General features: G+C 34.3%; 1 protein-coding gene across 4 annotated transcripts; it reads left to right on the top strand.

Moving 5' to 3' along the window:
- The first annotated feature begins 1,521 nt into the window (after positions 1–1,521).
- Positions 1,522–7,238, top strand: LOC101218779. 4 transcript variants are annotated; one of them, XM_031887463.1, is made up of 4 exons: positions 1,522–1,764; positions 2,348–2,523; positions 2,711–4,559; positions 5,178–7,238. In XM_031887463.1, the coding sequence occupies exons 2-4, from the start codon at positions 2,462–2,464 to the stop codon at positions 7,095–7,097; spliced, it is 3,831 nt and encodes a 1,276-aa protein (XP_031743323.1). In that variant the 5' UTR covers positions 1,522–1,764; positions 2,348–2,461; the 3' UTR covers positions 7,098–7,238. The 4 variants fall into 4 exon arrangements, with proteins under 4 accessions (XP_031743323.1, XP_011657856.1, XP_031743325.1 ...); XM_031887465.1 differs by having other exon boundaries at positions 1,523–1,764; positions 2,351–2,426; XM_031887464.1 differs by having other exon boundaries at positions 1,523–1,764; positions 2,348–2,426.
- The last annotated feature ends 3,817 nt before the right edge of the window (positions 7,239–11,055 follow it).

The raw sequence follows: 11,055 nt of genomic DNA, 5'->3' as shown, positions 1-11,055 counted from the left end.
AAGAAAAATACCTTATTTATGGCACAACCAATATCTTAGGGATTTAAGAACAATTGTGGAAGATCGTTTTACAAAATACGGATGATGATCTTAATTAACATTTGTGAACGAAAAAAAAACATTAATTTGTTCAAAAAAAATAAATTTGGAATGTTCTTTTTCCCCTTTCAATGCTTTGTATTCATTTTTTTAATTATGCCTAAACAACATTTAATTAAGAAACGATATGCCGCAACTTTTTTGTCACAAGATTTTAGTTTTTTTTAAAAAAATTAAATTGTATTTTATAATTTTTCAAGGTTTACTATATTAAACCTGAGGACAATCTTTTATGCTTCTTATTAATGACACCTTTTAGTATACTAGAGTCAAAAATAAAAAATGTTGATTCATACATATGATTTGGGTGAGTAGCTCCATTATTTTCAATTATCTAATTGACATGCAAAAGATATGTATCCCGTAATTGGTGTAATATTGTCCAACATTCTACGTATGATGTTTAAGTTAATATGTTGAGGCCAAAGTAGATTTTCGTACATTGTGTGGAGAGAGTGAGATGTGTGGAACAATTGTATGACAAAATATATAGAACTACCAACATTGACTATATGATTTCCTCAACTTGGTTTTTTTTCTTCTTAAGAACATGTAGACCTAACAAGTGTTATATACTTGGAGCAAACACCACGATAAGATCACGTCAACCCATAAAAATTAAATAATAAACTATATAAAGTATCTGAAAGAAAATACGTGAGACATGCATTGCAATGAAGATGAATTAGATGTAGATACAAAGATAGAGATTAAGATCCAAGTTTGATTAGTAAAAAAAAATATAAAAATGGAGAATGGTTGTTTGAGGGGATTAAGAAGTCTCATGAATCCTCAAGATGCTCGATAAACAAATGTGATAAAAGGAATCATGTAGATAAGAAAAACTTGAAGGAAGATGCTAAAATTATGTAGTTATAAGATCATCTCAAAGATATGATTCTCTATATATTTGAATAAGAGATTGAAGAGTACATGTACATCCATGATTTTGATATACATAATTTATTTTCAATTTTATAATTAGAGGTGCAAATGAAGTTGAGGTCCACTACTTAACTCCAACATAAGTTTGCACTACCAATGATTAATGGAAACTAATTACTATAGTTAATAATTAATTTCCCAATTATAGATCTATGTTGCATTATTTAAAAAAACTAGATTTTATGGAAACCTCTTTAAAATTATGGAAAGCATTCATTTGAAATCACAAAAAAAAATCTTAGTTAAAAAAATTTGTTGGGACAAATATTTGCATAACAAAAAAATCTAATTTATCCCAAAAAAAAGGGTGACGAGTCCAAGTCTAAATTTGCCAACCACACGCGACCCATAGACGCCCAATTCAATGAGGCAGTGACCGCCGTGAATCATCGGGAAGTGCGGTGGGGGTGTTTTTGGTAATTTAAGTAGAACAAAGGCTATTTTTCACCTTTAAGGCTTTTTTTCATTTTTTTTCTTTTCTTTTTTTCCTTTTCCAGTTTTCGCCGGGAGCCATTCGTTTGGTGTTCTGTTTATCAGGTGTATGCTTCTTGTAAGAAAAGACGCAGACCAGAAAACCCAAACTTAAAAAATTTCCATTCAAAACCCTAAAAAGGAAACTTCCATTCATCGGAACTCAGATGGTATTTCTCTGTGCTTCTTCATGGAGTTTCCTACCCTAAATACCACACCTCCAACTCATTTCTCACTCTCTTCTACCCGGTAATCTTCCCCTCTTCATCATCCCTTTGAGCTCACTCTTCTTCTTCTTCTTCTTCTTCTTCTTCTTCTTCTTCTTCTTCTTCTATTACTGCAACTATCTATTCTTTTTCTCTGTTTCTTCACATCCACCTACTTTGCTTCTGTTGTTTTCAAAAAACTGAAAAACATGGTTCTTCCAATTTCTTACTGTTTTTTCTTGGAACGTTTTTATCCATTTTTACTTAAACTGTTGTTTTACTTCTGAATGCTTCTCTGTGGAGTTTAATCGTTTCGTGAACGTATTTGTCATCTGAAATTATTCCGAGCTTAAACCATGGGTTGGCTGATTAGTTTGCTTGGTGGTTTTAGCTTGGGTTGTTTATTTATTACGGCTTTCTGTTTTTTCTAGTGTTGATTGATTTTTTTTAATGGGTTATTCATTTATTAAAGGGTGTGTTAATCTGATTTGAAGTTTAATCTATCCTGTTCATGCTTCAAATTAGAACCGACTCCATGATACTCGGAATCTAATCATCAAGTGTTTAGTTGTTTTTTTTGTTGCATTTGGGCATTAATTTAAATTTAGTTTTTATTTAACTTGAAGAAGAAAAATCAAGGTGATCAGGTTGATATCAGTCACTATTGCTGCGGTTGGATATTGTTAACCTTCATGTTCGGAAGCGGTAATCTCGGATATACACAGACATTTTTCTTCTAAATGTTTTGTTATGCTATTCTCTATGTATGCAACCAGTTGGTCTGCATGACATCGTCTAACTGGTGAGAATGGCGGGAGGAACATTTTATGAAAATAGTAGGGAGTCCAGAAACTATTTGACTGTGACTGTAGCTTTTCAATTTTTAGTGTCTGATTTTCGTTGTTAACAAACTTTCCTGCACTTCTTGTGTATGTTGGATTGAGAAAAAAATTCGGAATGACTGGAGTATACCCTTTTGGTTTATTCAGGGGACTGCTTCATCCAGACTTTGCCAAGGCAATCATTTCTATACTAGTTCTGTTATGTGCTTTTTTTCAATATGCTGCATGTGGACCATGCTTTATTTCTGAGCTTCAATCAGCATCAAATGAAGACACTGGACATTACATGAATAATCATGCCAATGGCATCCGTAGCAACTTCCCTGCAGATATTAGCTCGGGCAGCAATCCAACAACCCACTTAAGTTTTGAAAGTGTTTGTACTGACAGTCGTTTATTTTGCTTTCCTTCGACGGTAACTGACTTTTCATTTAATGAGAAAGGGATAGGAGTAGTAGCATCTTCGGGTCTGTTTGATGGTTCATCATCACCAGTTGGATCAACTCAAGATGATAAACTGGCTGCAAACAAAAGCCAGTCGTCAGATTATGGTATGTTTGAATTATTTGAAGGTGGGATAATTTCATGTTCATTAAACTCAAGAAAGGATGTTAATGAGCTTTCTTCCATACAAAAATATGGTAGCACCAGTAGAGTTGATCTTTCTACATGTAGAGGGGACCCTTATTATCAGACAAGCCCAAGTTCTACGCAGAAGAAAAATCTTGATGTTACAAATTCAGATTATTCAGACAGTTCTATGGCTCCCTTTGTAGATGTTAGTCCTACTGAGTTGAATTGGGAACACAAATTCTTATACTTACCTTCTTTAGCGTCGATAACTGTGACAAATACATGCAACCAAAGTTTTCTACATATCTATGAACCATTCAGCACTGACTCACAGTTCTACTCTTGTAATTTTAGCGAGGTTGTTTTAGGACCTGGTGAAGCAGTTTCTATTTATTTTGTTTTCTTACCTAAATATTTGGGCTTGTCCTCTGCCCATCTGATTTTGCAGACGAATTTTGGTGGTTTTTTGGTCCCGGCTAAAGGCTTTGCCATTCAGTCACCTTATGGAATCCAGCCCTTGTTAAGCTTAAATATACACTCAAGTGGGAGATGGACTAAAAATTTGTCTTTGTTCAATCCCTATGATGATGTTCTCTATGTTGAGGAATTAACTGGATGGATATCAGTTTTTAAAGAGGATAAATGTTACCATACAGAAGCAGTTTGTAGAGTAGATAGATATAAGGTATTTCATGAGCCAAAGCCATCGATTATCAAAGAAGGCTTAGTTATCCAACATGGTCATATAGGCTCACCATTGTTGTCTATGAGGCCTTACAAACAGTGGAAGATAGAACCTCACAGCAATGAAACTATCATAGAAGTTGACTTGTCATTTGAATATGGTGGGACAATCATTGGTACATTTTGGCTGCAGTTATTAAGGCCTTCGCAGGATAAGTCTGATGTGGTTGCAGTCTCTCTTGAAGCTGAACTTGAAGGGTGGTCAACTCATAATGATCATAAAGGGTCTGTATTTGCATCTTTTGAGCCCATACTGTACCATGGAAATGTTTTCGTTGCCCTCTCTCTGAAGAATAGTGCTTCTCACTTGTTTAGTGTTCTTAAAGTTATTGAAGTTGCTGAAAGCAAGGTTTTTGAGTTCAAAAGTTTGGAAGGCTTGCTACTTTTCCCTGAAACTGTCACCCAAGTTGCTTTGATTACCTGTAATGAACAACATGCTCACTTCCACAAAGATTCACCTGAAATTGTCAATACGTATGGCAAATGTAAATTACTCGTGTTGACTAATGAGTCAACTAGTCCTCATATTGAAGTACCTTGCGAGGATATATTCCTTCTATGTTCAAAATACTGGAAGGACTCTTTCATGGAAGATGAAAAGCAAAATGAACACTTCTCATCTGGAAATGTAAGAACAGGGTCTTTGGCCAATCATGTATCGTTACAGTCAGAAATCAAGGTATACATTTTTTCTAAAACAAATTTATAAATATAATTTGTTGCCATGAGTTTGTTGTCACTCATTTAGGACCAACTTTGTTTCTTACAACCATTCATTTTTCTGCTTATCTAGTAGTATGGTTGCTGCTGCTATGCCTCTTTTCCTTTCTGTTGGCACTTCACATTTTAGAATCTTGCTCAGTAGTTTTTTAAGTTCATGAACTATTTTTGCAATTAATTTGATTTGAAGTTTCTTGCTCTTTCATTTTTTCAATTGGATGAATTTACGTCATTACAAACACCAATCTTCTCATATTACTTGCTTTCTGATTGATTGTGCACCTCATCAACCATGTCATCGTTTTTACTGTTTCAACCTTTTCTAAGTTAGTAATCTGGGTTTTCAATCTTCATGTGTGTATGCTTATAATGATACGCAAAGATTCAGCTTGGTTACGAAGAGTTACTAAGGGCTCAGATCTTGATAAGCAAATGATACTAGGACTTTATATTCATAGATTTTTTAAATCACTGTTGTTAGCATGGCAGCTTGAGATATTGTAATTGTATTTACTTATTCAATTATCACTTCATATGGTAATATGCAAAATGACCAAGATGCTTCTTTTAATTCAAGGATGTGAAAAGAGCAGAAGCAGATGAATTGGTACTTGAAAATTGGGCTTCTATGGGGACCAGAAAGTCCATGTCTGTGCTTGATGAACATGAGGTATTTTTTCCCATGGTCGAGGTTGGAAGTCATTCTACCAAGTGGATTACTGTAAAAAATCCAAGCGAGTGGCCAGTTGTAATGCAGCTAATCATTAATTCAGGCGAAATTATTGATGAGTGCCACGACCCTGAAGGATTTACACACCTGTCGTCTGGTGCTTTAATTCAGAATGACTCTACTCTGCCAAAGAAGTATGGGTTTTCACTAGCAGAGGATGCAGTTACAGAGGCTTACGTTCATCCTTATGGCGATGTGCATTTTGGACCAATAATTTTTTACCCTTCCAAACGATGTCACTGGAGAAGTTCTGTTTTGATAAGAAATAATCTATCTGGTGTTGAGTGGCTATCATTGAGAGGATATGGGGGTTCGTCCTCTCTGCTTCTTCTTGAGGGTTCAAAGCCTGTTTTCAGTATAGAGTTTGAACTTGAATCCCCAATCTTGCTCAACATCTCCCCTTCAGAGAGGTCGGTCCACATGGAAGAGATTAGCCATGCCTGTACATTGCCATTATCGAAAGACTTCTATGCCAAGAACAGTGGTGACTTGCCATTGGAATTCAAGAAGATTAAAATATCAGGTACAGAATGTGGGTTAGATGGTTTCTTAGTACATAATTGTAAAAATTTTGCCCTCGAACCTGGGGAGTCGAAAAAACTTACGATATCATATGAGACCGATCTTTCTGCTACTGTGGTGTATAGAGATCTTGAACTGGCCTTGGCTACTGGTATACTTGTTATACCCATGAAGGCAAGTCTACCCTTCTATATGCTCAATAATTGCAGACGATCAGTCTTGTGGACACGACTTAAGAAATTCTCATTTGCTGTTCTCCTAATTTCTTCTGCAATGTTCTTGTTCTTTTGTTGGATTGTGCCACACATGATATCTTTGAGCCCTCTGGATTTCTTATCCAAGAATGAGATCAAGCGCATATTGAGTTCTACAAAGAGTGTGGAGAAGACTTGTTCTGTACATCATGGTGAGAAAAGTAGTCAATTGTCGGATGTTTGGTCTGTTTTTGAAGGGGAAGGAACACCACCATCGTCCCTGCTCTCAAAATCTGTAGTAATCGAGAATTCTGATGCTGTGGAAGCATCTCAATCAAACTACCTCACAGTGAAAACTGGCAAGGAAAGGGGAAGGCGGCGAAAGAAGAAAAAGGCAGGTGGCATGAAATTAGCTGGTCTATTTGAAGTTTCCAGTAGTCAAAGTGGTAATTCTACGCCTTCGTCCCCCCTGTCTCCGACTGTATCTGGTACACCGAAACGTACATGGCCTATGTCTCCTGATGTGAACCAGTCCATTGAGGTGAGTAGTCTCTTTGCTAGGGTGGTTGATGAGACCAAGGCACAGACATCTGAGCCTACTTCTGTCACAAATTCGCCAAAACCTGAAATAACTTCTTCCAAGGGGACTCCTTTGGAGTCGGGAAAGAGTTACAGTAAACCAATTTTGCTGTCTTCAGCCACTTTTCCTTCTGCTGGCAGGCCTGCTCCAAATGTCATATGCTCTCCTCTCGCTGCTTCAACCTCCAAAATTGCTCTGCATGCTCGAGCTCCTGGCTCTAAGCCATTCAACCAAAAGGCTTCTTTAGAAGGGGAAGGTAAATCTGGGATTCAGGATAAATATAAATATGATATCTGGGGTGATCACTTCTCTGGACTTCATTTGATTAATAAATCAAAAGATGTCCACCCCATGATCCCCAGTACCATAGAAAAGGACTCTGATAGCTTTTTTGAAACGAGTCCTCAAACTCTCATTGCCAAGTCCCAGCCAACGTCTGTAAGTTCTTTCTATCAGTTTCCTCAAGTTTAATCAATTAATACCAACCCCCCAAAAAGGTCTAAATTATCCATGGCTTTTTTTTCTTCCCGAATATTTTTCCTGGTCATTTGGTTTCAGTTTTTCCAAACAAAACCCAGGTGAAGATGAGCAGCGTTTCTTCATTCATTACCATTGCAACTCAATTTCATTATCTATTATAGGATGACAAATTTCCGATAGCGGGACGGGTAGAGACTAATGCTGATGGGTTGGAAAAATCAGTTTGGATGGGAACATCTTTTTTCTTGAACTAGTTTAGAGCATATATTTTAAGTCTCAACTCTGACCACTATCCCATTCCCATCACCAAAAGCAAAGTTGATATTTTCAAATCTTTCTAATTATATTATATCTACCTTAAAATGGTTTTATTAAATTAATGATTTAAACCAATGAATAATTAGATGGAAAAATTCTATGATTTTTTGAAGCAACTTTTTTGTAAGAACAATGAGTTTAACTATCGCCGTTTTGGTTTTTGTTTCTTTAAAAATTTTAACAAACAGGTAAGGCGGTAGGACTTTTGATAAATAATATAGGAATTGTATCGAAATGACTGTTATGTATAACTTTTCATTCCATAAATTTATGTACGGAATTAATGGGAAAATTTTCTTATGGGGCACGTGGGGTGGGAGAAAGATGGATTGATATGATTGAAGTACTTTGTAGGACTGAGATGAACTCTTGAAGTAGTTTGTGGGACTACGATGAACACATGATTCTTGAGCAAACCATTTCTCATTAGAGTAAGTTCACTAAAGTGACCAAAATGCAAGGATACTCATTCAACCAATATTATGAAAGAAAAATAGTATTCTTGATTTTTACCATTCGTTTCGAAATACACTTTCAAAAGTTAGAAAGTTACAATTCTACCTCTGGGTTTTCCTTGACAATTTATTAGAATGTTAGAAAGAAAATTGGGAGTCCTAGTGGTGTAAATGGTGGTGCAACAAAACTAAGTTCAAGCAGCAAGTTCTAAGTCCTTGGATTACTGAATGTGAATCAGTGCACGAAATCAACAATTGAGTACAAGGTATTGGATGATTTGACCCCAACCGGGTATTGAAAGTTCAGATGATAGGAACATGAAAAGTAGAACCCAGAGCAATAGGAACTAAAGCCCAAAATGCAATATTTAGTTGTGGACGCATCAGGCTTTTAAAATTACCAAGAATTCTTAAGCTCTTACTGAGGTGAATTCATCCATCCTTCTTGAACTTCTGCACAAATCTTAATAGTTGTGTTTGGGAATCATTGGCATGGTGGTTGCATTATCCTAAAAGAGTTGCATTTAGATTTGAAGAATTGGCTCGTCAAAACAAATGTTGCTATAGATTCATCTATAGGGTGGCAGACTGTAACTCAGGGAGATCAATAATTTGGTTTTCCATAAATGTAACCACAATTTCTTAAGCAATGTACAAGTAGTTGGTTGAAATAAAATAGGACAATTGGGTGTTGAAACTGCATTGAGAAAGTGAAGGAAAGCGACGAGTGAGAAGAAAAGATGGCCCCTCCAAAAACACTAGGATGATAAAGCAGAAGCCTTTCGCATTTGCATTTACTCTGAATTTGAATACAGAAAAAGAAGCTTCGAGGGACCATTAATGTTTTGTTTACCTGTGGATAGAGAGACCCAAGGAGTGTGAAGTGTGTATACAAACCCAATCTTCCATTCATATCAAACCCCTTTTCCGTTGTTTCTGTTAAATTCTGGAATTATACGAACATTTGTTTTTGTTGAATGTGCAATATTATAAAGTTTGGGGATTAGTTTGTGGACCCATTTAGAAGTGGTCCAGTTGTACAACATTGGACCACACATACAAATAGCCAGCCCATAGACAAGGGCTTGGGCCCATAATACCTATCTTTAAACTTCCCTTCAGTTTCTTCAAGGATTCATGTGTAGCAGCAATGAAAGGTTACTTTCTAATTTTCTTTGCCAAAAAAGTACCAACTCCCAGTTTTTTGTTGCTTGCATTTCTGTTCTTTTGTATTCTTCATTTCCGTTTCCATGGATTGTCACCCTACCACCTACCATTTCTAAATAAGAACATAAATTATTCCAAGAAATTGCCCTATAATTCACTGTTCAAAATATTTACAAAGATCGATCACGATAGACTACTATCTTGGTTACTATCTTGGTTTCTTGTAGTTATATGCAAGAAAGAAATATATGCAAGAAAGAGTTAAGCATATTTATGAGATTAGAAGGGAAGAAAAGAGGGGAATGGATTTCCCCTTTTCTTTTAATTAAAAAAAATGATCATGTGAATTTGCTTTTTTTGGTGTCTTTTACAATTGGTGCATACAAATAAATGTTCTCATTATATTGTGCTTTGCTTTAGCTTTTGGGCATCAACTTCTCACTTTTGATGCATTCACAAATCACAACCAAACATTTCCCCTTTTCTTCTTCTCAAATTTTATTTTTTATTTTTATGGATTAATTGGGGACCAGTGGCCTTTATTTATTTATAATGCAAAAAGAAGATGGAATCTAAACTCTCTTTGCCCTCCAAGTTAATTTTGATCTAACTTAACTGCTTCATTGATTGATTGATGATGATATGGGTAAAATTTGAACAAACTTTAATTTATGTTTTAGTCAGTTAGTTATTGCAAGAAAATATTAAAATTTTCTCTAAACCCTAAATTATTAATACTAAACTAATAATAAAATAGAGTGTAAACTGGCAACCTTTTCTTTTATAAGCATATTATTGTCCCCTCTTTACATCTGATCTCTCCCTAATTAACTTTTAATATATTTTTAAAGCATGCTATTTCTTCTTTAATTTTTAAAAAAGTTCTTAAGAAAAAAAATAATAGAAAAAGTTGTTTTTTTCAAAGGGATTGCAAAGGCCAATTATTTGCCTCTGATTTATTTTCTTAATTATTATTTACTGAATTTCACAAAGAAAATGACGTGTATACAGTTGGGGTATAAAACAAATAAATTTCACATGAATAAATTGGATCATATATAATATTAATACATTGTTCATTTATAAAACACACAAGAAAACAATTTTTTTTAAAGAAAAAATGGACATTTTCAAATATAGCTAAAGAAAAAATATCTATAAAACATGGCAAAATTTAAAAAGAGAAAGACATAAACTTGTGTAATGTTTACTAATTTTAACAAAAAATTAGTTCTACTGTTGTTCTTCTCTAAATCTAATTCTTGTTTATTTTAACCCATATAACACTCCTTAAATCGCATTAGACTACTTTTTCAATGAAAAAATTATCATAGAATTCAAATTGCAACCCTTTTATTTTTCATTTAAAATCACAATTTTATCTATGTATGGTATGATGTGATGAAATTGGGCTGTTTAATTTATTGCTATATATTTTTAAGTTAAAATATTAAATTAATTTTCTAAAATAGCTCCGAACAGTTATATAACTTTAACCCTTTTTACAATATTGTTAAATTTTTAGTAAATTTTTTCGAAGTAGAAAAAAAAAAAAAAAAAAACAATGCAGGCTGAATTTTAAAATACACACACACATATATAAGCACACCCATGTGCATATATATATATATATCAAAGGCGGTTAAAAAAAATCTGAAGCAAATAATTATTTTGAGAAAAAAAATGATATTAAGAAAAGTTAAGTAAGGCCGAGCAGTACAAAATATTGTTTTGTGTAAATCAAATTGAAGGGATATGATGTAGATCTAAACCGCAAAAGAAAAGGATTATGATTTAAATTTAAGTAATTGATTGTGTGTATAAAAGTAAATGGTTTTACGATAATGATGTGTGTTTAATACGTGATTATGGTATATATCTAAAAAGAAAGAAAAAGGTGAGTATTGGAGACCATTCAATATATTTTAATATGGATCATGCAGATACATAGATATCTACAATGATTTTGGTTCCCTCTTTTTACCTTTATTGTTTTTTAAGCTTATCTT

Source organism: Cucumis sativus, chromosome 6 (assembly GCF_000004075.3).
Source record: "Cucumis sativus cultivar 9930 chromosome 6, Cucumber_9930_V3, whole genome shotgun sequence".
Classification (NCBI taxonomy): Eukaryota; Viridiplantae; Streptophyta; class Magnoliopsida; order Cucurbitales; family Cucurbitaceae; genus Cucumis; species Cucumis sativus.
Note: the sequence above shows the minus strand (reverse complement) of the source record. Positions and strands in the feature narration are given on the sequence as shown.

Excerpts from the sequence above, each read along its gene's own strand:
- LOC101218779 (XM_031887463.1), top strand. The coding sequence starts at position 2,462 with ATGTTTTGTTATGCTATTCTCTATGTATGCAACCAGTTGGTCTGCATG. Across the intron at positions 2,524-2,710 it reads TGCATGACATCGTCTAACTG|GGGACTGCTTCATCCAGACT; the intron begins GTGAGAATGGCG and ends TGGTTTATTCAG. Across the intron at positions 4,560-5,177 it reads CGTTACAGTCAGAAATCAAG|GATGTGAAAAGAGCAGAAGC; the intron begins GTATACATTTTT and ends TTTTAATTCAAG.